Here is a 26,606-nt window from a genome sequence, read left to right as displayed (position 1 = left end):
GCCGCTCTAGAAACAAAATGATAGTAAATTTTTAATTCAGACCTTTTGCAAAGTTACTTATTTTTTATTGTTGATGGATAGGCACAATACATTCTGCTTTTATGACTGTAATGACATTTTGCCTCAGCCAGTTGTACCTGCAGACACATGTGCTTATTGTTCTAATTTATAGATGACAGAATCTTCATGTATTGATAATGTAGCCTCAAACATATAATCCAAAGATTTTTTTTTTATATATCGTGTTTCTTTTTCTTCCAGTGGATCTATATTCTCTGTCTCATCTATGAAGTGATGCAACACTCATGTAACATATATACAGATGCTCTTATATTAGGAGAAGCTGCTTTGAGATTATCGGGGATTGCTGAAAGTATGGCTGATACCATTATGAAATTTGGAAAAAAGTCAGGTAAAACAACAGCTCCATTAGCTGTGACTGAAAGATGAAATTTTGGCTAAAAATGATTTCAAATTTCAAAAAAAATAAACTTTTTCCTAACAAAGTACTTATGTTACTCTTACTTTATATAAGGATACTTATTAAGTCTGCTTTCTTGTACCAATAGTATAATGTTCGCTGGTTTAATGGCCGACATCTTACAATTGTCAACATTCCTGACCACACATTTATAGCTTATTTTGTATAGATTGGTATACACAGAGCAGCCCTAGAAACCGCCCGACTTTCATGGCTTCATTGAATGAGGACAACTACATAGTGCAATTCCTTTCATATTTGGACTTGCCATGTCATATTATCAAGTGTGTAGGGACAACTCCCCAAATGGGTAACATCTACTTCTCAATTTATGTCTAATTTTTCATGATGAAAATGAGCTTAATGTCAAGCTCTAAAAAGAAGCTTCAGAATTGAGTATTATGGGGAAGTATGTTTTTATGGAGAGATGTCAGAAGAACAGATACTACCGCAGCTGTACATTTGTAGTTCCATTAACTATCCTAATCATTTTTATTTTAGAAAGGATGTCTGTGGGTATATTGTGTTTCATTGTTATTGCCCCCCCCCCCCACCTTCCAATACGTTCGTATTTGGAAGGGGGGCACAGTTTTATTGTGGTAACTTTAGTCAACAGAACCAGATGAATGTAGTTTTAAAATATGTACCAAAGAACAGGAACATCAAATTCTATACTATGTATATCAGCCTAAATTTTTTATGGGGCCTGGTAGTCATTGTCCAGGCTTCACAGTGGTAATAGTGGGAAAAAAGCCATAACATAATAAAGAAGTAGTACTTACCTGCTTGATACTCCCACTCCTATTTCAGCAATGCCATGTATGGCATGACCACTGCAGCAATGTTAAAGGGATCCTATCATTGGATACCTTATTTTTCTAACTAACGCGTAGGCTATTCCTACATGTTAGTCAGAGAAAAAGGGTATCCAATGATAGGATCCCTTTAAGTACGGTAATACTTTTTAGCCCCTTTTTGGTTGATCCTGGACAAATGCTTTAATTTCTTCAATAGTTTGTTGTGGCTTTATATCACTTTGGCTTCTCAAAAAAGCAGCTCGTAAAAGTTCATTAGCAAAATACAAGGTTTGCAGATCCTTAATGCTGTATACTACTTTGTACTATAGTTTTCTCTGATTTTACATACAGGGATCCTTACAAAAAATATAAAGATCATCTTGTGCAGGTTGTCTGCTTGAATACTTTGAAATATACAGCACATTTAGAGGACACAAGTTGTGAAAGTTTTTACCTGAGTGTATTGTCCATGCACAGATGCACATATATAATAGCTGGAGCTAATGGAAAGGATCAGAGTAGTGTCAGCGAACATACAGCTCCTTGCAGACATTTCAGTATTCTTCAGCCAGAAGAGTGTTTTGCATTCATATAACGCTTTTGTGCCATGTCCATATTTACCGGAATACAGGGGGAAGTATTGATTGATTTGGAGTCTTTGAAACACACAAAAACAATTCAAGAAGTTCCTAAGAAGAGGCTTCTGGAACTTTTCTTGTTTCTGTTTTTAAGAGAAATGACAGTGTCACTCTGAATTCTCCTTTTCTGCTGAGAATAATGACTTTCTCAGCTCTAAAATATTGAAATCTTGATAAAGAACAAGCTGACTTAGATGCCAGAGTGAACTTGCTACATATTACCTTCAACATTAATGTGAAGTTGAGAAAGAGCATGTGCCAACCTTTAGCTTTTCTCTACTGAAAGTTTCTAAAACATGCAAAATGTCAAACCGGGCACTTCTGTACATTTCTCATTTACTCTATGCATTTGCACCCGCATTTCCATTGTAGTATTTTATTTCTTTGCCTAGTTTATACATTAATTTTCTATATATTTAAAAGGTTTTAAGTGTGCTAGAATTTTGTGCCTAGAAATGCAAGTTTTGTATTAGACAAAATTGATGAATTTCACTAATTTCTCAGCGCCATGCAAGCCATACCCACTTTTTACAAGAAAGTGCAAATAATGGTAGACAAGGACAAATCTGTTAAAACAATGACATAAAAGGATGATGACTAAGGATAATAGTTATTATGAATTAAAGGGGCTCTATCATTGGGAAAAGTCATTTTTAACTAAGCACATACTTCCATAGCCTTTAATAAAAACAAAGTGGAGATTTTAAAAAAACATAAACAAAAAACCCCCCACATAAGTCAGGAAGAGCTGCTGTAAGGAAGGAGATTTTTCAGGATCCTAAAAAGTATATATAGTGCACCCAAAAAATAACACGGAGCTGCTCTCACCTGGAGGAGGTCTCCTGGCACAGGTAGAGAGAAGTACAGAACGCTACTAGTCAGCCAGATACTGAATATACCTCACTGCTGCCAGGGATTTACCAGTGAAGTGACCAATCCATACTGGTTTGTTGGAATCTCCAGCCAAGCATTGTATGTTGACTCCAGTTTTCCAGTTACAGTGATCCAGAAAAGAGCATTGTTTGTTGAAAATATTGCACCCGAAGGCCATTGTAATTTGAGGGATCACTTGAAATCTCAGAAAAGATGAAAAGTGTAACTAACCAAAGCAGTATTGGCCACATATACTTTGTGTTCGTACATCCATGTTACTTACCTGATGGGCCAGACTGTGCAGTCTTGTTGTTAGGTACATGTACGTTTAGTTTCCTAGAAATGTAGGTTGAGAAATGGGGTAAAATGAATGTACTGTAGTAAGTGAAAGGAAGGATGGATTTAATTATCAGATACAGCACATTTCTAGCAGTCAAGAGGAATGTATTTGTGAGCTCTGCTAAACACACTGCTGAAGTGAATCTGAACTAGGACCCTTTTGACCATGGCGGAAATTAGTTTTCTGCCGTAAGGATATTCTGCAGACAACAGGGCAATTAACCCGCAGAGACACTGTGAACTTCGAGTCTGGAGAATCCCATTCTGGAGACCTTGTAAAATAAACCATTTAGCAATGTAGCTACCGACTGTAATGTAAAAGTGACCCATGGAAAAAGTCATAGTACTACAAATTCTATAATCTGCATATTAACCTTCTGATCAAAGGACATGTATGTATTATTTAACCCTTGGCAAAACTGTTTAGAGTTGCATTCGTATCTCATAATGCAGAGAAATATCAAGAGCCGTATTTTTTTTCGTGTGTTCAGTCAATATTTTTTTTATCGTGACCTGGTGGCCAAGTCACAATGATAGAAGTCAATTTATGAAAAAGCAAAACATTACACAAATGAATTGTCTTGTCTAAATGTTTCCACTAAACACTTCAGTTACAACAAAGTATTAAAGAGGATATCTTTTCACTAACGCAATGGAATCATTAAAAATGTAATGTGTATGTGGGCTTTTAATGGCCCACATACACATTAGAGAAAAGTCTGCCGGACCTGATGACTATGTTATGTGTAGGGGAGTGTGCCAGATAATATCGGAGAGCCGAGATGTTTAATTTTAGCACTTGGTCCTTTTGTTCTTAGGAAAATAAGTCAGGCAGTGTCCACATTGATAACATATGCATGGTTGGCTAAATTGAGCATCCATGTGTCAATGGGGGAAGGGGGGGATTTTAGAATCTGGTGCCGGTCTATTCACCCCAGTGTAAAAAAACGCAATGGAATCTTTTTTCCGTCATGTTTTTTACTTTTCTGGCAGAAGAAAAAGTCCTGCAACAAGTAGACAAACATGCTGGAAGACAGTGTAGGTCATGTTGTTCACATTAGAGTCAATGGGAACTGTAATGGGGGGGGGATCCTTCTATGTCCCTTATTCTACTACCATTAAAGGGATTCTACCACTAAAACTGTTCCGTAGAAATACCGTTTTTTACTGGTATGCAAATAAGTTCTCTCGCAGCAGTGCGGGCGGCCCTCAGCGCTCAAACAGTCATGGGGGCGTCCCCACTGCTGCCAGAGAGCTCTCTCCAGCGATGCCTCCATCTTCACCTGCAACCGCCTCTTCTGTCTTCCGTCTCGGTCCAACCTCTGACGCCTGCGCAGTACGCTCCTGTATTGAACTGCAAGAGCGGCCTCCCAAAAATGGCTGCAGGCCAGAACTCATTTGCATACAGGTAAAAAAAACAGTATTTCTACGGAACGGCGGGCTGGAGACCATGTCTAAAGGTAAGAGACGAATAGCCTTTCTAAAGGCTATTCCGACGTCTTAAGCACAAAAAAAACCTGTTTTAGTGGTAGAATCCCTTTAATGTTCATTGCTCTCATCTTATGACCGTAATGAACCCCAATAACAGAAGTGCGAACATACCCTTATATTGCATTTCCTCTACAGTGAAAGTTCAGAAAACAGTTTTGTAATTGTTTCTTGGTTGATAACTCTCAACAAATTGGTAGTATTATAGTGCTTGGCTGTTTTCATTTATTTTTTTTTGCTTTGTGTATGAAGATGGTATTCCGCATGTTAAGACACACTGAAATGTTTATGAATATTGGAAATTAAAGAGATTTATCAGACTTGTTTGTATACAGCATCATAGTATAACAGGGGTTTTTTTTACCTATGCAATGCGGAATATATGAATAAAAGAATGTCTTGTACTATTATCATTTTATCATGAGGGATTATTTTCTACTGTTCCTTCTAATAGTTTTAATGAGTTTGTAAAGCTTCCTTTAGCCATAATTCCGTCTTGCATTCTGCTTAAATTGTTCCCTCAGTTGAATGGCGCTTATAAGGAGAAGTAACACATACCTTTTCTCTTATTCAGATAGATCATTGGAAAATGGAAATGGAAATGTGCACTGTGGGAGCAATAAGCAAACAAGTATGAAGGTGAGCAGATACGTTTGTCTGTGGAACACATAACCTAATGAAATACTGTGTAATCTTAATGTGCTTTCCAGAGGACCTTTCACCAACCCCACCAACTCCAACTCTTTGCATCCTTCAATAGGTGCCACACCACTTGTTTTGGTGCAGTTAGAATATTTTCCCTAGCCGTGTTGTTCCTGAGCAATTGCGATGTTAGTTTCACCCAATATGCTAATTAGGTATTAGATAACAGGGATTACCCACCTGACTGTAGTATATTGGAAACGTTTGGTCAGGAATTGTGGGGGTTAGAGAAAAAATTCTAACTGCATCAGAATCAGTACCGAGTCCAGTTATAGAATGCAGTGTTGGAGCTGGTGGAGGTGGTGAAATATCCATGGAGACCAGGGCCCCATGTTGAGAAAATGCTGCATTTTACATTATCTGCAATATGGATGGGATTGTGGCAAATCTCAACATTGCAGAAAAAAATCGTGTTTTTGAAAATCACAGAATGTCAGTTATACCCATGGAAACGCTGGCGTTTTCCATATAGGGATAATAGGGGCAGAAAGCCCGCAGAGAAAACTTTGTGGACTTTTTGTGAATAACACTGCGGATGTGTTTCCATGTTTTTTTCCTGTGTCAATTTTTGATGCAGCTCGATATGTGGGACCTTAGTCTAAAAGAGATCCGGGTTAGAGATGTTGATGACCTATATTTAGCATAGGTCATTATTAGGGTATCAGACCTGCACCATTCAGTTATTCACAGAAGCCACCGGAACTTATACAGAGAATGGAGCCAAAGCAGACAATCTGTTCTCTGTATTAATTGTAAAGTGCTGCGGAATATGTTAGCACTATACAAAGTGTATCTGTATTATCATCATTATTATCTGTGTAATTGGCAGGCTAGGTTACTATAGATTAGATTCCATTCAAGTGAAAGCTGAGCTGCAGTAAGTGGCTCTGCCACTACAAACAGAATGGAGCTGTCTTCTTCCTAGTTTGTTCCTACTCACGGAAAAAAGAAGTGAGCTGCCCTTTCTTCAGGCGGATTCCGCAGCTGATTCAGCTGCGGCGTCCACCTCACGACACAACCTTCTGGACTAGGCCCATTCATTTGGGCCTAATCTGGAGCGGAATGCCGCGACGGAATGTGTTCACGCGGAGCCCTGTCTAAAAAATGGACAATCCCTTTGAAAGAATATGCTTTTATTGCAGAAAATCTGCTACAGGATGCAATTGTGGATGGCTATGCTACTGTCATTGAAGTATTTTTTCTTCAGTAGAAGTAATTGGCAGCATGACCCAGTTGTATAGGCATCCATTTGCATCCTGTTGTAGCTGTGTATGTTTTATTGAACTATGCAGCAAAAATCGTATACACCGCACTGTATGCCAAAGACCTGACATGAACCTGGTAAATTGGTAATTCATGTTTGAGGCAACAACAATGAAATCTCCCACTGTCAAACAGGAGAAACAAATGCTTTTACAGCTCTGAGGATGCAAATTGGCAGCAAGTCCATCACAATATGTGCTTCTCATTTATCAATATGGCTGAATGTGCATACAGCTTGGATTATCAGTTTTCTTGCTGGAATGATGGACAAAGCATCTACTGTAACATTGTTCTTATATACCATCTACAGTGGCTGTGAGGTTTTGTAAGTCATAATATTTCTCCAGTGTCAAACCAGAAAACAAGAAGACTATTGTTGATTAAGGACTTATGTACATGGTAAATCTTAGGGTATGTTCACAAAGTTTTTTGCAAGCAAAAAAAATCTTCTGCAGGAGTTAGGTTTTGCTGCTTTTTCACTCGTTTGTTTTCCTCCAGCACACTCTATGGATATGGAAACTTCACTTTAAAAAGAAAAAGAAAAACAAAAAAAAAAAAAAAAACAGTTTTTGATGAGATTTTTGCAAATACAGTGTCAAATAAAGCTTCACGCTTTTTCTGCCTCCCATTGATTTCAATGAGTTTTTCAAGGTGGTTTTTGGAGATAGGTCATGTTGCTTTTTTTTTCTCTAGCTGAAAAAATCAACTAGAGGAAAAAAATCTGCTTCTGTTTCAAAATCCTCCTGCAAAAAACTGTGTGAACTAACTCATCCTTAGGCTAAGATTCCACGTAGCGAAACGCAGTCTGCGGAGAAGTTAGAATTGGTTTATTACCACTTCTGTCTTTTTCTTTATACATCACACAGCACTGAATTAGCACTATGTACTATATAGTGGAAGTATAGTAGCAGAGTATTTTAATTGCACCCATTTTTCCCATACACTTTAGAAATGTATAACAATGCAGAAAAGCAGTAAAACCGCAAGTGTTTTGCTGCTTTTTTTCTGCATATTTTTTTTTAGCTGCAATTTGATGGCTTAGTTTTACAACATGTTGCAAAATACGATAAAGTGTGAATGTTCCCAGCAGGCTTTAATGACTTCCTGGGGGACATATAATCTGAAAAACGCTTACATATAAAATAATAAATAATAATTAAAAAAGACAAATAAAGAAAGCCCTTGCCAGACCAAGCATTGCCATAACCGCCACATTCATCTAGACTATACATATATCAAAATGTCTGAACATCCAGTAGTGATCCCATTTTAATGAAGCACGTGTGCAATGTTAACACGTGTGCAAAAACACTAAAATGTTTCTGGGGTTAAATAATTTAATCACTTATCCACAGGATAGCTGATCAGTGTATGATTGCTTGGAGTCTTGGTTTGGACCCCCCAGCTATGAAAAGAACAGGATCCCCTGTGTGAATGGAGCTTAACCACTGATTCATTCAGTGTTGGACTGACACAGATAGCTTAGCGCCGTAGACAGTGATGGAGTGATGGTCCCTACCACTGAACTCAGAGTAGTCTCAGGAACCACTGTTCTTGTGATCGATCAGTGGGGGTGCCTTAAAATGGACTGTTTTGAGCATACATGTATCATACGTTTATCTTTCATTCTGTAGATAGGCTATTTGTGGAAAACTCCTTTGGAAAAATGGAAAATCTATATTAGTTTCATATCTAGGACTATACTCCTTTAAATCTAATACTGTACATATAAGAAAGCACACTCACTGTGTCTTCTAATGAATGAGCCCCTTTACTTCTGGGTGAAGAGCAGATTAGGGATCATGTTTTTTTTTCTACCTTGTCTTTATTACTATAGGATTGTTGCATCTTCTTTACACCAGTAATGTCTGTTACTTAGATTTTTAAAACTACTGATTTTCTCCCATACCAGAAGTTACAATACAGTGAACCTTTCTACACAAATATTTTTCTTTATTTTATTTCATTGGAGTGCTTTATGCAGTTTGGACAAATAGCTCCATTAATCTTATTGAATTGAGAGTGGAGAGCTAGGAGCCTAGGTAATTTAATTTATTACATGGGTCACACAGAAATTAATTTTGCAATTCCGTTATAGTAAAATCAATTTGTCAATTCTTGGGTGTGAATTTATTCGAAAAATGTTTTCTTATTAAAAATAGACCTTATTACTTTCAGATCCTGGTAAAGATAATCTTTCATACTTTTGTGGCTAATTTTTTTTTATTGTAGAAAACTCTGCTGACACAGCTGTTTTTTGCATATGAAACCCTAGACAAGGGAATCAATGGATTAGCAGTATCCCGATCTGGACATCCTGATATGTTAATTGTGGACCACTATATCAAGATGGTAAGACCAAAGAAGTGTAGTATATTAAAAATAAAATTCCATGTATATTTTTTTAAAAACAGGACTGTTGTATGTTAATGAGTTTCTTTTTGATTAGTCACAATGGGCTACATTTCAGCTACCCCCTTCCTATAGGCTAGAGCATATGGCTTATGTATGCTTATATAATATACTTAAAGAGGATTTTTCACTATTTCTACTAACTCCAACTATTTACATCATTCAATAGCTGTAGCTTCTCTGATTCCATTGCAGTTGAAACTTTTTGTCCTGTGTTCACCATTCCTGAGTAATGACTTCTTTTACTTTCATCGCAATCATACTATCTGCTGTCAAGTGGGTGGTCCTTGGCTGGGACAGACAGACAGGATCCGCCCACCTGACAGCAGAGAGTTGTGCTGAAATTTACAAAAATACTGGTGGAGAATGGTGAAAGTAGAAAAAAAAATTTCCAACTGCAGCAGAAGTGATGGAGCAGCAACTATTAAAGGATTCCGAGTCGGTGGGTTTACATCTTTGTCCGGTCTCCGCTTTAGCCAATCCAGCGGGTTTCTGTTTTCTGCCCCAAAAAACTGGACAGGAGACGGAAACCCAGCGGTCAGTTTTCAAACCCATTCACTTGAATGGGTTTGCAAACTGACCGTCTGTGTGCATCTTCTGCCTGTTCACAGCGAAACCGTTTTTTTTTTTTTAGCCGAACACAAAGTTGGACATGCAGGACTTTGTGTCTGGTTGAAAAAAAATGGTCAAGCGAATGGGTTTGAAAACTGACAGCCGGGTTTCCGTCTCTTGTCCAGTTTCTCTGAGTAGAAGACAAAAAAAACGCCGAATGGCTAAACTGGACACCGGGCGCAGATGTAAACTCACCCTCAGAGTTTGTGGATGTGGTGAAAGGTCCTCTTTTAAATATTTTAGGTTCTGTTCACATCTGCATTGTAACAGATTCTTCATACAACACATCACAATAATGACCAACTAACTCCGTTGACTTATAATGGGGTTTTCTAGGAGGGATCCCTTGTGGTGTCTATCTGCTGCTCACAGAAATGGATTCTCTAATCTAAAGTCATTTTGGGCTGGTTTATGTGGAATGCAGAGCCTAAGAAATCTCTCCCAGATTGGATCAGGGGAATAGTAAGCAGGATGAGGAGGCAAAACAGTAAATAGGAGCAACAAAAGAGTGAATAAAGACGAGTAACAACATTAGACCGAGAATGCCCAGCTATTCTTGCCATCATTTTCATGGAATTCTTGTTGGAGCCTATAACCAAAATGTGAACAGAGCAGCAGGACTCTTTCAGAACACTTTACATCTTGCATTGTGTCCTGCAGCAGAGTCATTTGACATTTGGTGGATGAAGCCTGAGAACTTTTTAAGGCCAGGGCCCAACGGGACGTAAACTCTGTGATTTGCCTGCGGCGAAGACGCTGCGGAAAAAATCATGGCGTTTTACAGTGCAAGCAAAGGGGATGGGATTCATGCGAATCCCATGCCCACTTTGCGGAAGAAATCACAGCGCGGACATGCTGCGATTTGCAAAGCCGTTGCGGCTTTGCAAAACGCAGCAAGTCAATTATATCTACGGAAACGCCGGCGGCTTTCCCGTAGATATAATGTTAAGAGGAAGTCCACAGAGGAAAACTCTGTGAACTTTCTCTTAAAAGTGCTGTGGAAAGAACCGCAATGTGATCAGACAGCGGTTCTTTCCGCAGTGCTTTATCACTGCGTTTACGGCCCATCGGGCCTTAACCTAAGACCCTTTGCTGCTGAAATCTAATTTGTGATAAGACTGACTTGTACACTGACTGCTCTTTATATGCATCTGGTGTCTGCCAGTTTCCATTGACTTGGTTTGGAGTCCATTCTGCCCTGATGTCTTGTTGATTTTACGAGACAGCTTCTTCCGACAGAATCCTTTTGAGAGTTAAAGGGAATCTTTCACCAGAAGTTAGAATATTTAGTTATAAATTTCTCATACTTGTACACTTCAAAAATATTCGGCTTTACAGATGCTGTCCCTTCAGTATGTCTTTGGAGTGTGGGAAGAAACCCAAGCAAACATGGGAGTATATACAAACACCTTGCAGATATTAGCTTTGGTCAGAATCAAACCTAGGACTCAATTGCTGCAAGGCACAGTGCTGACCACTGAGCCACCATGCTGCCTGTTTACCAACCCTGCCCTGCACATTTCAGCTATATCAGCACTACCTTACAGATGTGGTCATCTGATTCAAACAATGTGTTTATTCTTGTGAATTGGTTCTCAGTTTTTTCAATATGCAAGCAAGTTTTTTTTGGCTCAATAAGGGGGGTGCCATTGCTCCAAAATAGTAAATGGCAATGGCTACATTGCTCCAGAAAAATCAATTGCAAATTGACAGAAATGTCGATATCTCAGCAACAGAGACACTAATTCATAAGGGGAAAACACCCTTTCATCCAGGTGATCCTAACCTATCTATCTGTAGGGTTGATAGCCTAGATTCAATCATTTGTCTAAATAAATGAAGGATCTACTTTACACTCATTTCTAGATGTTCCACTGAGTTTATCAGAAAGCCTTATATTATTCAGATTCCTTGTTTACTGAATATTTAATGTTTTGTAAATTCTTGGTTAAGTCCTGAAGTAATATTTGTTAGGATTATAAACTAATTAAAACACAGCAACACAAATGCATACTAATCCATTCTCTATATGTCTGTGTTTTTTGTTAGCTGGGTGCAAAGGGACAACATGGAGAAAACACACCGAAAGAGCAAAACAGTTCTTCCAAGTCACTTGTAAATAATGCGACAATGATGGATTTACATCTTGAACTAATTGTAGCCCAACATCGGGTGTCAATCAAAATCCTCTGCCAAGTAAAAGGTAGGAGATCTGCTAGTGCTATATCTGTCCAAAATATAGAACTCCTATCTCGCAATGTTCCAAAATAATCCAAATTCAGATACATTTCCAGCAATAGATGATATAAGTTCCTATAATTTTACTTACATACAGCTCATATTGATTTAATTTACCTTGTTTTGTATATCTAAATTTGCAGAGATGCTATGATTTACTTTTCTTCTGAACAGTCAAACAAGAGCCATTGTTACATTGGTTTGTCTTGCATTTTGTGTTGGGTTACTGGGTCACTCACTGGCACTCTGAATTGGGAACCAAGTCACTTAATTACCGTATATACTAGAGTATAAGCCGACCCAGATATAAGCCGAGGCCCCTAATTTTGCCACAAAAAACTGGGAAAACTTATTGACTCGAGTATAACCCAAGAGGGGGAAATGCAGCAGCTACTGTAAAATTTCAAAATTAAAATGGTCGGAGTTTTTGGGTGCAGTAGTTGCTGGGTGCTGGGGAAGGGGAGGGGGTGTTTTGGTTGTCTGTCTGCCCCTTCCCTGAGCTTGAGGACTGAGTTTTTTTTCCCCCACTTGGAATTCAGCCTGGCTGAATATAGGGTATCTGCAGTGCTCCTATTAACCCCTTCCAAACAGAACAGGAGCACTGCAGATACCCTATATTCAGTAGACCGGGCACTTTCAGACACAGGGATACCTCATGTGTATGTGTTTCACAGTCATTTTCTACTTTTATATGTATTCTAGGGAAAGGAGGGATTTAGAACTTTTATTTACTTTATTTTTTTATTATATTTTTTTAAAGCTTCTTTTTTTACACTATTCTATGGGAGATTCTATACATTACTATTGCGGCTGGTCATAGACCCCCCCAAAAATAAATAAATAAATAAATAAAATATATATATATATATATATATATATATATATATATATATATATATATATATATATATATATATTTTAATATATATATTTAATATATATATTTATATATTTAATATATAAAAATATATATTTTATTTTTTTTTGCTTGACTCAAGTACTAGCCGAGGGGGGATTTTTCAGCACAATAACTGGCTTATACGGCTTATACGCGAGTATACGGTACCTAGAAGAATATTGCTTAAAATGTTTTAATCTTGGTAACATTTAGTATTTGGCTCCTGAAATCAATGATATCAGTGGATAGTCATTATGGGTACCCACAGGGTAGGTTACATAGTGGGTTATAATAGTAAATGGAGAATAGCATCTCCAGTTTTATCTACATATTTACATTCAAAAGACTGTGCTGATAACTACATGAACTTAAAGGGAGTCTGTCACCAAAATCTAGCGTTTTAACCCTGCCAGATGTTAGAAGGCCCTCCTGTAATCATGTATTTACTATGGCACCATAGTACTACTAGATGACCATAATGCTTAGGCTGAGTTTACACAGGGTATTTTGGTCAGCATTTTGAGGCCGAATCTGCCTCAAAATCCTGACCAATAAAACGGCTCCCATTTAAATCAATAGGATCTGGTAAGTTCTGGGAGCTGGAACATGAAAAAAAGAAGCAACATGCTTGTTCTTCAGGCAGATTCGCCTTGAGAATCCGCCTGAAGACACTCTCGACTAGGCCCATTCATTTGGGCCTAATCCGGATCGGAGTGCCGCGACTGGATGGCATTCGGCACCAGAATCCAGTCGCGACTACCCATATTTTGAACCGGGACCTGAGGCGGCCTCCGCGTCAAATTCCGGTCCAAAATACCCCATCTGAACCTGGCCTTAGAGTCCAGCTCAGTGTTTAGTCTAGAAAAAGCTGTCAATACCTGGTTTGTATTTCATAGACCAAATGTGTAAAGCTGGTCTTATTCAGCTTTTTTTTTTTTTTTTTTTTTTTTTTTATATATATATATACGTTATGTCTATAGCTCAAATGGGGGATGATAATCTAACATAAAATTCTTCTTCATATCACGTGTTCCTTACATTCATTGTACATACGTTTTTGAAGACTGTATCTTATTTAAAGGAGTTTTCCCTTCTCTCTCCCACCTGTTTGCCTGTTGTCTCTTCTTCTCACTGCCTGTATTCTTCAGCAACCTGGTGGGCGAACTTTGACTGTTTGATGGACAGGACACTATGAAGTGCTGCAGTACATATAGACATTGGCTTTACAAGAGATATTATTTGTTATGAGAGAAAAAAATGATACACTTCTAGGAAAACAACAGACTTGCAGTAACATCTTAGTGTTTAGATAGAGATAACGACACTGTCTGAACCTTTATCAGCAAACTTCAATTGGCTCTGCAAGTAATACAGGGATCGCAGACCTCCTCCCTTTCAGAGAGCAGTGAGTGAGTCATATCATCTACCCTAAGAATAGATAACAAGCCGGGTGCCTTGACAATGATGTTTAAACAATGGGAGGAATAATTTAATATTACAGGCAAACAAAGCAGCATTGCTAAAGCAATGTATTCAAGAAAACTCTTGCATTTACCTAAACTGGAAGTATGTAGGATCTTTGAGGGAATACTCCTTTAATGCATTACTACTGTATTCACAGACAGTGAACACCTTAGATCATCTAAAAGTCAAAGGCGAAGTCAAGGAAGAGATGAATCTTTTCTTTTCCACAATGGTAAGATGATATTACTCTAATTAAATTTGTATCGCTGTGTTTCCACATTCAGGTTTATAGATGCAGTTTTTAAGACAAAATTAGTGGATTGTAAAAAAACAAAAAAAAAAAACAGAATGCTTTTTAGGCTGGGGCCCCACATTGCAAAAACACAGCCTTTTGGCCATGATGGAGACACCGAAGTAAAAAACACTGCATTTTAGAGTACCTGCAAAGTGAACGGAATTCTGGCTAATTCCATCCATAAATTGCAGGAAAAAATTCACAGTGGAAAGTTTTTTTTGTTTTTTTTTGTTTTTTTTTATAAAAAAAAACCCAAAACACTTGTGTTTTTGAAAATTGCAGCATGTTGAGTATACCTACAGAAACACCGATGTTTTTGGTATAGGCATAATAGTGGGAGAAAGTCCACAAAGGAAAACTTAGCCTTATGCATTCTCTCTCTTCAAAAACTGCATAAGGGTGAATTCACACTGAGTAAACGCTAGCTTATTTTGAACGTAAAACACGTTCAGAATAAGCGGCGTCTAAAGCAGCTCCATTCATTTCTATGGGAGCGGGGATACGAGCGCTCCCCATAGAAATTAATGGGCTGCTTCTTTCACTCCGTGCAGTCCCATTGAAGTGAATGGGGAGTGCCGGCGTGTACGCTCCGGCATGAGCAGAGCTTGCCGTATACGCCGGCACTCCCCATTCACTTCAATGGGACTGCACGGAGTGAAAGAAGCAGCCCATTCATTTCTATGGGGAGCGCTCATATCCCCGCTCCCATAGAAATGAATGGAGCTGCTTTAGACGCCGCTTATTCTGAACGTGTTTTACGTTCAGAATAAGCTAGCGTTTACTCAGTGTGAATGCACCCTAAAAGTTCTGAACATGGAAACACACCATAAACATTAAAATACATTACTGGGCACTATGCAACATACTTTTTATGTAATTTTGGATTGTAGAATCGGAACTTCTTGATCAAATCAACAAGAATAAGCTCTCGAAAGCCATCTTCTTAATGCAGAAAGCCTTGCTATTGAATAAAGGACTAGATTGTTCACCTAATATGCTCCTTGAGGTAATGTTGAGCATTATCATTCTGATCAATTTTATTAAACTTTCTTGGCGTGCTGGTATTATGATTCCAGTGTATATGTTGTGCTAGTGTCTGTTACAGCATTATCGATCTCTGGCTTAAACTATGGCATAATAAAATTCTGCAATGTTACCAAGACTTTTCTCTGCTTTCCTCCCAGCTTAACAATGTCTAGGACATATTTATTGTTCTTCCTTTAGACACAAGCAGTCACAAGAACAATTTATTGCTTATTTATTTCCATGTTATTCTACTGGCAGGATTCAGAAAAATTGATTCAGCAAGTCGAAATGGAAGAAAATGCAGTCTACTTATCTTGCATTAAGCAAACAGAGACAAAAGGTGGCAAAAAGAATGTACCGCCCCCACCTATTCTACTTAGCAAAACAGAAAATTCAATGGTGTTTAAACCAGCTCCATTCACATCTGATACTAAGGTAAACTAGTTTACATTCATTATCAACATCTATGGCTGACCTTGAAGCTCTTTCTGTCAACCGAGAATTTAATTCTTTCTCATTTTGTTAAGAATCATTAGTTGCATGCGTACGTAAGGATTTGTTATCTTGGAATTTGTCAACTTTTTCCTCTACTGTATATTCACCTTAAAAACAGTTGATACACAGAAAAAGACCCACATATTATCAAATAATAATGGAATTGATTGAACACCTTCAGAAAAATAAAGGAATAAATTTTTTGAACATATTCAGCAAATTAAGAGGTCATAGTGGCAAAACAAAAAAGTAAGTTAGCCATAAAATCTTTTCAAAATCCTTTTTAAGGCCGGGGCCCTACGGGACGTAAACGCCGCGATTTGCCCGCAGCAGAGACGCTGTGGGAAAAATTGTGGCTTTGTATTGTGCAGGCAAAGTGGATGGGATTCATGCGAATCCCATTCCCACTTTGCAGAAGAAATCGCAGCGCGGACACGACATCAATTATATCTACGGAAACGGCGGCAGCATTCCCGTAAATATAATGTTAAGAGAAAGTTTGCAGAGGAAAACTCTGTGAACTTTCTCTTAAAAGTGCTGCGGAAAGAATCGCAATGGGTTCACGCAGCGGTTCTTTCCGCAGCGCTTTATCACTGCGCTTATGCTGAGGCCCCACGGTGCGGAAAAGCAGCTTCTTTTGTTGCAGATTTTGTTGTGGTTTTTTGAGTCAAACCCAGGAGAGGATCGAGCAGAAAGGAGAAGTATAAGAACCTCCTGTATATTTTCCATTCCCTCTGTAGCCATTTTTGGCTTTGGCTCAAAAAACCGCAACAAAATCTGCAACAAAAGAAGTTGCTTTTCCGCAATGTGGGGCCTCAGCCTAAAATTATTTTTCTGGTCTAAAGACTTGCACTGATGTCAGTGATAGTACCCTCTGTTTTTTTTCATATGTCTATCCACTTTTTCCTTCAGGACAGTCGTGCATAGTTAGCTCCTATCTCACAGCTTCAGGTCAGCACTGCACACTGAAGTAGCAGTGATATGGTTAATTAATTTCATTCTTCTGAGACACACCAGAGATCTTTAATTGGATTATTGGGAGCTCAAGGACATTTTGGGTTGGCCTATGTTTTTTTTTATACAATTTCTGCTAGGTTCACACTTGGGGACCTGAAATACGGTAAACTGTTCTGCCTGAAATCAGCAGAAAGAAGAGTCCTGCTTGCAGGACTTTTCTCTCCACATATCTTAAGTAGACTCTAGTCAGTGTAGCCACACAGTGTAGTGTAGCCACAATATAGTCCTGAGAAAAGGAGTTGGGTCAGCATCAGGTAGTTCAGTGCTGTTGAAAATTCAAAGGATAGGAATGGTGGTTGAGTTCCCTGTTTATGGCTACGGCCCCATGTAGCAAAACACAGCTAAAAAACAGCGTGGAAACACGTCGTGTTTTTTTTCTGCAGCATTTTTCATTGTGTTTTTGATTTTTCTCTGAAGATTTCCTTCCCTTCTTAATTTTTCAGGAAAAATTCCTGCATTTCCACAGGTATAGTTGATATGCTGCAATTTTCAAAAATATGGGTGCAAAATTTTTTTTCCCCATGGCATTTGACCTGTCCCTGCAACTAAATTGTTTACTTGTGACCAGATAAGTGAAGTTATATACTTTGAGAAAAATTACTTTTCAAGTATTTTGACAAATATTTTCCAGATAGCACATGGCAACCATTCCTTGCTGTTGTATTTTATACCTAGAAGTGTTTTTATTTTATTCATGCAGCTTTTTGTTTTATCTTGAGTATTTTCAGTATTTTTACATTATATTCCATGTTACATATGTTTGGTTTCTTTACAGGTGGCCTGGTACAGTTTGTTCGGGCGAAGTGTAACTAGTCCCAACTTGAAAGTACGATTAAATGATCATAATCTTCTAGGGACTGGAGAGCAGGTAAACGTCTTCATACTTGTGTCATGTTGTGTATAATGTATACTATACGGTAGACAGCGTACACACAATACCGGTACACTTTACACTATACACAAATGTTACTATTGTATATGTTTGTAGATCATTCAAATACAAATTCATGGCCCAAATTTGTTATTCAGTTTCACAGGATTTTGTTAAACGTTGCATTGGTTAAAACATTTAAAATAGTGCAGAAATATGCTTACTTTGCCTTCTCACTATCAAAAAAGTTAAAACTTTTTGGTCAGGGCCCCTCGGAATTGCAGCTTCTATTGTTGCAGATTTTGTTGTGTTTTTTTTTTTAGCCAAAGCAAAGAATGGCTTCAAAAAGAATGGGAAATATACAGGAAGTTCTTATACTTATACCTTTAGCTCAATCCACTTCTGAGTTTGGCTCAAAAAACCGCAACAAAAAAAGCTGTTTCCACAATGTGGGGTCTTAGCCTTAAGGAATGGCTGACGCTAGGTTCACACCTGCGTTCGGAAAACCTAACCCGCTTAAAAAAGCGGTCACTCACAGAAACCCGTGGACCCCATACATTATAATGGGGTTCACCAAGTTTCCGCCCGAAAAAGGACTTTTTTTCTCTGCATTCTTTAAGCGAATTTGGGGACAGAAACCACGAATGTAGATCAGGTGCAGGTGTGAACCTAGTCTGATGCCCTGACGCCCTAGTCTGATGTTTCTGATGTAGCAGAAATACAGTTTTTTTTGTTATAGATTTTGTTGTGTTTTTTTTTTTTTTTTTTCTTTTGCCAAAGTCAGGAGTAGCTTGAAATGGAATGGAAAATATCACAGAAGCGCTTAGAAGTTTCCCTTCTGTTAAATCCACTCCTGACTTTGACTCCAAAAATGCAGCAAAATCTGCAACAAAAAACGCTGTGTTTCCGCAATGTGGGACCCTAGCCTAAGGGCTCGTTCAGAGGGGGGCAAGAGGGGGCGGATTTTGGCACTGAATCCATGTCATAATCTCCCCCCTAACAATAGAGGTGTATGTAGACCGCTAGCTTACTATTTTACCGTGAGCGGCTTTTTGCCTCTCACGGAAAAAAGGAGTGAGCTGCCCTTTCTTCAGGCAGATTCCGCGGCTGATTCAGCCCCGGCATCCACCTCGCGGCAGAACCCTCCAGACTAGGCCCATTCATTTGGACCTACTCCAGAGCGGGAAGCCGAGACTGTTGGAAGACAGTAGTGGCAGGCGCATTTTGGCCCTATTCTGACGTGGCTTCCCGCGTCAGAATAAGAATCAAAATACACCATACCATGCCCCATTTGAATGGGGCCTTAGGAGTTCTTCACATGACAGAAATTTTCCTAGCTGAAAACTTAGCTTCAGGAATTTTTCCCAGCTGAAAAATTCAGCTTCAGGAATTGGAAGTTGAATGTTTTGCTTGTCAAAACAATGTGCAGAAAACTGTCAAATTCTGCACATGCCAGGCAGGATTTTTCACCTACCATTCATTTCAAATAGAGTTGCCAGGCGCAATATGCCTGAAGATCAAGCATGGCTCTTATTTTTCTGCTAGCTGAAAAAACAGCTAGAGGAAAAATCTGCATCCGATTCCCATTGAAATCAATGGAAGTTGAATTTAGGAGGATTTTGCAGCTGATTTTGAGGCCAAATTCAGTGCCAAATTCCTCTGTGTGAACATACCTTAAGACTAAGTTCACACGGCGGATTTTGGTCCAGAATTTGACGCAGAATCTGTGCCAAATTCCGGACCAAAGTCCGCCATGTGAACTTAGCCTAAATACAGTTTTTCAAAGACAAAGGATTAAAAAAGGTGAAAATTTGAGGCACATACTGTATATATTGATGTGAATTATTATTATTATTATTATTATTATTTATTTCTATAGCACCATTACTTCCATGGTGCTTTACATTTGGGGGTTACATACAATACACAAAATATACAGGTAGATATAATACTAACATTGACCGACCGGCACAGTGGGGTAAAGAGCCCTGCCCTCGAGGGCTTACAATCTATGAGAGAAGGGGGGTAGAGACAGAAGGAGAGGGGGAGACAGATCAGATGGTGGTGTGGTGATAGTGTTATTGGAGGTTGTAGACCTTCCTGAATAGGTGAGTCTTCAGGGCCTTCTTGAAGCCTGTGTGACCTGTGGGGGTCAGTCTTATGTGTCTTGGTAAGGAGTTCCAAAGTATGGGGGATGCACGGGAGAAATCTTGGAGACGGTTGTGTGAGGAGCGGATGAGAGTAGAGCGGAGTAGGAGGTCATTGGAGGATCTGCGGTTACGTGTGGGCAGGTAGCGGAAGATTAGTTCGGACATATATGGAGGGGACAGGTTGTGGATGGCTTTGTATGTTACTATTAGTAGCTTGAATTCAGTTCGCTGGGTTATGGGTAGCCAGTGGAGGGACTGGCAGAGGGGAGCAGCTGATGAAGAACGGGGGGAGAGGTGAATTAAGCGGGCAGCGCAGTTTAAGGTGGACTGTAGGGGGGGGGGGGGGCGAGGGTGTTTGCTGGGAGTCCATGGAGGAGGGTGTTGCAGTAATCTAGGCGGGAGATTATGAGGGCCTAGACGAGCATCTTAGTAGTTTCAGGGGTGAGGAAGGCGCAGATTTCATGGATGTTCTTGAGTTGGAGGCGGCAGGAAGTGTTGAGGGTTTGAACTTGTGACTTGAAAGATAGGTCGGAGTCCAGTGTTACCCCAAGGCATCGGGCCCGTGGGACAGGGGTAATTGTAGTTCCATTAACTTTGATAGATGGGTCAGGTGGAGGGGCCATACGGGGTGGGGTGAAGATGATGAACTCTGTTTTCTCCATGTTGAGTTTGAGAAAGCGGGAGGTGAGGAAGGAGGCTACTGCTGCTAAACAATCTGGAACTCTGGCCAGTAGAGAGGTAATGTCTGGTCCAAAGATGTATATTTGGGTGTCATAGGCATAGCAATGGTATTGAAATGGTGATGTGAATGGTATATGATGGGTGTCTAAAAGACTGTCTTCTGCAGACGCATTTGTCCCTGGCATAGTAGCACAGTCCATTGTCTGAGCCATATTATAAATGTGCCTCAATATCTTTATTGAACCATGATTCTAGTATGTGGTAATGTTCACACTTACTACTTCAACAGGTACCAGCAAATGGTAATATCATGTTGGAAGTTAGAGGTTTAAAGAAAAATGAGAAGTACATCTTTGCAGTTGCAGCATATGCAGCAGATGGCCGCCTTATTGGAGATGTGATAGGAGAATCAACCAAACCAATCCTTGCCTCTCTCCCTTTGTCAGTTCCAGCAACATTAGCCTATCTAGCTCAGGTATTGTACATGACTATTACATAACGGTTTTCGTTTTTGTGGAATAGTGTGTAACAATTTGTTTTAGCCAATATGCTTTTCACTTTTGCCTGCAGAATTAGCAACATACTATACTGTATCAGTGGACATTTTGGCTTGCAGACATGACAGATAGGAACATTAGGGCACACTCTTGTGCACTCTCAGTCAGTACAAACAGTAAAATAAAAAAGTTGGTATAAATGCTCATTAGGGTAAATTCAGATTTTTCACAGCAGAAATTTCTGTTGCCTAAGAGCACACTATAATATCAAATAAAATGATAACTGTTACCTGATAAAATCCGCCACTGCCTATTCACTGATCCCCAACAGTACCATAATGATGATGTCACACACATTTTTCATGTGACCAATGTAACAAATTAGTGGCCTCAGGGGTGACACTTGCATGTTTAGCTTATGCTCAGATCATTGCTTTGCTCTCAAGCGATTTTTGAAAATGTCAATTGACAATCCCTTTAATTCCACTGTGTATCAAATATATCATTTCATTTGTATTTTGTACTTTTAATAACCAAGTATAAATGATATTCTGATTTACAGAGTGCTTATCAAATTGGTAACTATAAAGTGGCTAAGAAGGCCTGCTCTGTCTTATGGAACTACTTTGTCATCTCTCCAAATCTGGGACAATGTAATTCAGAAAAAACAGAATTCCAAAACGGTTATATAAGGCAGATGAGGTAAGTTATGAAGTAATGACTGTAGTTGTATGAAATCTTGGCAATTATAAAAATGATGAAGATATCATTTGTAACAAACTTGAAATGTGAAAGATTGTAACGCTGTGTTTTCCATGCTAAATACAATTAATTACATGTATACGGTCATTTTCTGTTGAAGGAAACCTCTCCAACATAAATTAGTTAGGTTACAGTCTGTGTAACCTATCTATGTGCGCATACACACGCAGCAGATTTTTTGCAGACTTTTCTACAATCTTTTTCATACAAGGGGTGTTGTCTCTGCAGCGTGTGCTTGGTTTCCTACAAAATCCATTGAGATGAATGAAACAGTCAGACATTTCTGCAAAATTTTTTCTACATGTTAATTTACTCAAATTGAGCGTGCCTGCTCTCTGTCTAGTGCTGGAACACAAACTGATACCTGCCACCCACACCCTGCTTCCTGTGTATAGGACATTAAAAAGTTCATATTATTAATTTTTAGAGCACCATTAATCTGCGGTGCTCTACATATCAAAAGGGTTTGCACAAAAATAGATTTTAGTAAAAATGGCAACTTTTTATGGAAGAAACCTTGAGCATAGTGTTTCAAAAATTGTTCCCAAAGTGTTCATATAATGTATGCTTACATATACTTTGCTGTCGCTACCTGTAATTTCACCTCAGCCCTACAGGCTTATTATCTTAAGTGATTGTGTTTGTAAATGGAGTGAAAATGCAGTAATGCAGTTCTGTAATAAAATGTCTACACTGAGTTCTAGCTTTACTATACTGTGGCTATCTTCATTCAATACAATATGTCTATGGGTCAAGAAATGTGCACCATCAGACATATACCTAAAAGCTTTTGTTAGTATTAATAAAGCATACACTTTCATAAAGTTTATATTTTCTGGCAACATTTCTATCTTTAATAAACATTATAATATACTTTATTTGGCTCCTTTCTGTGAAAACCTGCATTTCTTTATTCCTTCTCTTTCTCCTGTGTCATCGCTAGGTGGTAAGGAAAGCTATGTTAGAGTAAAGTCAGAGGGGCGTTCCTTACATCCCAGCGATGACCCTAGGCTTTTAAGGCCCGCCTTTCTGACAGTGGGGGATAATGGTACTGATATCTCCAGCATCGGGACACATACTGGGATAGCCAACAATGTTCTGAATTCAGCACACTGTCAGCTTTCTAGCACTATATAATACTGCACATTGATGAGGACATAGAAGGTCCTCTTTGAGTACACTTGTCTCATCCACAGGGTATGGGAAAAGTGTCAGATCATTGGGGTCTGACCACTGAGTTCCCAGTAATTAGAACAAGGGGACTTTGAAGCCTCCTTGTAAATGGAGAACCAGTGCATTTCCGTGACTTCAGCTCCATTCACTCCAATGGGTTGTGGATACTGGTACTCCATTTAAAAATGTTAAGGAATTATTTTTATTTATTTTTTTTTTTTTAACTCTGCCAAGAAATAAGTAATGTGACCTCTGCTCTCCTGTCTATCCAGTGCAGCCACTCTTATGCTGCTTCCTTTTTTTTTTTGTGACCATCTAGGAAAATCTATGGCCTTTACACTCACATTGCTGAGCAGTGATGCCAGTTGTATAGCAAATGATTACAGAGACTACTGATCGGATAGTGATCTTTTTCTAGCTTTTTGTAAGCAACGTTGGTGGGATCACTAGCGAGTTTTTCTTTATTTTGTAGCATTTGTTGCTGTTTTTATAGTTTTTTATGTTATGGTTTGTGACAACAGATAAGTTCTCTTACTTATGTAGGTCATTTGTCGAGTATATTGGCAGAAATACTTATTTGTGAGTGCCACCTAGGAGGTACAGCTACATGGGAGCTGTCAGGATCGCTGTGGAGAGCTTATAGATTTTGAGTTATGGAATGATCTTCTATTGTGTACATAGGCCAGTAATGGTACATAGATAATGCAATCAAAATGACAGGAACCCAAGCGATTAGGGAGTCAATACTCTGCACCATGAGAGTGGATATGCCTCATTATTCCTTTATGAAGTTGGCAGGGGTCCATGTATGCCCAAGAAGGGATGGGTCAGCCGAAAACAGGGATCAGTAAACAAGAGAATGCCAATGGGGATTTTTCTGGAGGTCGAAACAATAAGTAGGACATTTGGCTCCTAAGATATTATTACATCCTCAGTAATACTACCGATTCCTGTAACAATAGTGGGTTTGTTAATGCTACAGAGTGATTATTACTGTATTCACGCAGGTAATAGGCGAAGCAGCATCATTTCTTCTTATTTTTCTATGGATGCCTAAGCAATCCAAGGAAAGGTCAATCCAGAAATAAAACTTGTCCCTGCATTCATGGCTGCGCGGTGTTTGCTTTCTGTCCTTCTCACTAATTATGTGAACAGTTACACAGCTGTAACACAGTGAAATCGGGCTCGACCCACTTATCATGTCACAGAGCGGTTTTTATTTTTAAGCTCAATATCAAAGTCTCCCAGGACTACACTAAATAATATGCAATGATCTATGTATAACACCGAGAAGCTTGGAATCCATTTCTAATATCGTCTTTGTTTCAAACAAAAGGGACCTGGTGATGGTTTCCATGGTAACGGCAGTGGCCAGTATCAGCCTGCTGTGTGCATGGAAGAATTTTTAATTAGCGCTGTCAGATTGTGACTCTCACTGTTTAGTAAATAGCCGGTTTGTCATAACTTATCTTTAATATCCCGGATCTCCTTCAGGAAGTACTAGAGTCAGAATTAACATTATTATATCTAAATGCAGTTTATCATAATGGCTTGGAATTCTTCATATATGAATATTCACAAATTTTGTTAGAAGAATAGATACATTTCTGCATGTCATATATCTCATATGATGTTTGGTTTTTTTCCATAGACTGTGTCATGAAGCTGTATCAAACTCCTCTCCTATACTACTACAACTTTTCCTGGGGAGTATTTTTATGTACAGTGATATAAACATAAAGGAAGGATCACTTTTTTGTGACTCTCTTTGTTTTGGTGAGCTTTCCCGCGATGGACAGGTAAGTAATAAAACTAATATTAAAAAGGAATTTATCGCCAGTTTGTTCATTTATTTATTTACTTTTTATTTATTTGATTTAGTAATATGCTTTATGTTACAGTCATGGCCATTGGCAGCAATGGTCTGGAGCCAACTCAGTCAGGTCTATGGGAAAGTTTTCTAGACATGCTCTGTGCAGGAAGGGCAGTAGATAAGCTGTGACATCATCTGTTGTCACTACTGGGTCACTATGGGTGTTATCTGTTCATGTGTGAACTTCTATTTTAATCCTTTGTGTCTTGTTTGTGATGTAAGGGGGCGTTCACGCTACTGTCAGTGTCCGACAGGAAGTGTCCGCTCCTAGTGTCCGTTCAAAATCTCGCATGGACATTAGGAGCGGACACTAGCTGTGTCCGTGACACTTGTCATTCATTTAAATGGCGATCGAGTGCGTTCTTTTGCACTCCGTGCCCTTCCTTCACTGTCCGCATGTAAAGATGTCCGACTTTTCAAGCGGACAGAAGAAACCTACATGTCGGGTTTTTCTGTCCGCTTGAAAAGTCGGACATCTTTACAAGCGGACAGTGAAGGAAGGGCACGGAGTGCAAAAGAATGCACCCGATCGCCATTTAAATGAATGACAAGTGTCACGGACACAGCTAGTGTCCGCTCCTAATGTCTGTGCGAGATTTTGAACGGACACTAGGAGCGGACACTACCTGTCGGACACTGACGGTAGTGTGATCGCCCCCTTAGAGGTCACTGTTGCAATGAAAACACCTACAGAAATTTGCAAGTGTTAGGCTGCTTATTAGGCTTTAGCAGACAGAGTGAAAATTGCAGGATATTTTACTTTTTTAAAATATTGATGAATAATTTAAATAGTAAAAAATTCTTAAAACTGTATTTCTTATATAAACTTGGTTTTAAAACTAGACCATTTATAGTGATGCATTCCCTTTTACACTGAGTTCACACCAGCGCCTGATCTACGTTTTGAGGTTTCACAGAAGACGGAAACCTGTTAGACCATGTCTGGCCATGAGCGTCGGTGAGCGTTTTGTGGTCTCTGCAGCTAAACTGTTTTTTCTTTTTAACCAGACACAAAGTCCTGCATGTCCGACTTTGTGTCCGGTTAAAAAAAAACAAACAACAGTTTCACCGTGGAGAGCACAAAACGCTCATCGACGCTCACGGCCGGACACTTTTCATCGGACACTTTTCTGTCATTGAAAAATGACTGCAGGTTTCCGTCTCCTGTCCAGTTTTGGGAAGGAAACGGAAACCTGCAAAACGGAGACCCGGGGAGCAGATGTGAACCCGCCCTTATTTGACTTTCCAGGATAAGTTGTTGCTTGTGTGTACAATAAAGTAACACTAATTCTAGTCATTATTTAGACTTATATTCTGCAGGTTTTTTTTAGCAATTTCACCTTTTCATAGTGTTAACTGGAAAGTGCAGTACTCTCCAAGTTGGTGGATGGAAACTAACATCCGTACGCTGCACACCCCAGGTAGAGGAAAATCTGCTCTATAAGGCTGGTCTTACACGACTGTATTGAATGTACGGTGCGCAAATTGCTGATCGGCAACATAGGCTCCACAGATGTCCTTGTCCTGCCGCACTCGCCCAAAGAGTTCTATGGGCGAGTCC

At 39.1% G+C, this 26,606-nt stretch overlaps 1 protein-coding gene across 1 annotated transcript in view; it reads left to right on the top strand.

The window, feature by feature from the left end:
• CFAP54 (cilia and flagella associated protein 54) overlaps positions 1 to 26,606 on the top strand; it is a 263,167-nt gene that overhangs the window by 67,771 nt on the left and 168,790 nt on the right. The window contains 11 exon segments of the mRNA XM_075274556.1: positions 262 to 412; positions 5,191 to 5,255; positions 8,814 to 8,933; positions 11,655 to 11,808; positions 14,363 to 14,437; positions 15,391 to 15,506; positions 15,785 to 15,961; positions 17,814 to 17,906; positions 21,030 to 21,215; positions 21,800 to 21,939; positions 24,824 to 24,971. Of these exon segments, the coding sequence (XP_075130657.1) occupies positions 262 to 412; positions 5,191 to 5,255; positions 8,814 to 8,933; positions 11,655 to 11,808; positions 14,363 to 14,437; positions 15,391 to 15,506; positions 15,785 to 15,961; positions 17,814 to 17,906; positions 21,030 to 21,215; positions 21,800 to 21,939; positions 24,824 to 24,971 (1,425 nt within the window).

The sequence above is a fragment of the Leptodactylus fuscus genome, chromosome 5 (genome assembly GCF_031893055.1).
Source record: "Leptodactylus fuscus isolate aLepFus1 chromosome 5, aLepFus1.hap2, whole genome shotgun sequence".
In the NCBI taxonomy this organism is placed as follows: domain Eukaryota; kingdom Metazoa; phylum Chordata; class Amphibia; order Anura; family Leptodactylidae; genus Leptodactylus; species Leptodactylus fuscus.
This window is presented reverse-complemented; position numbering and strand designations above follow the sequence as displayed.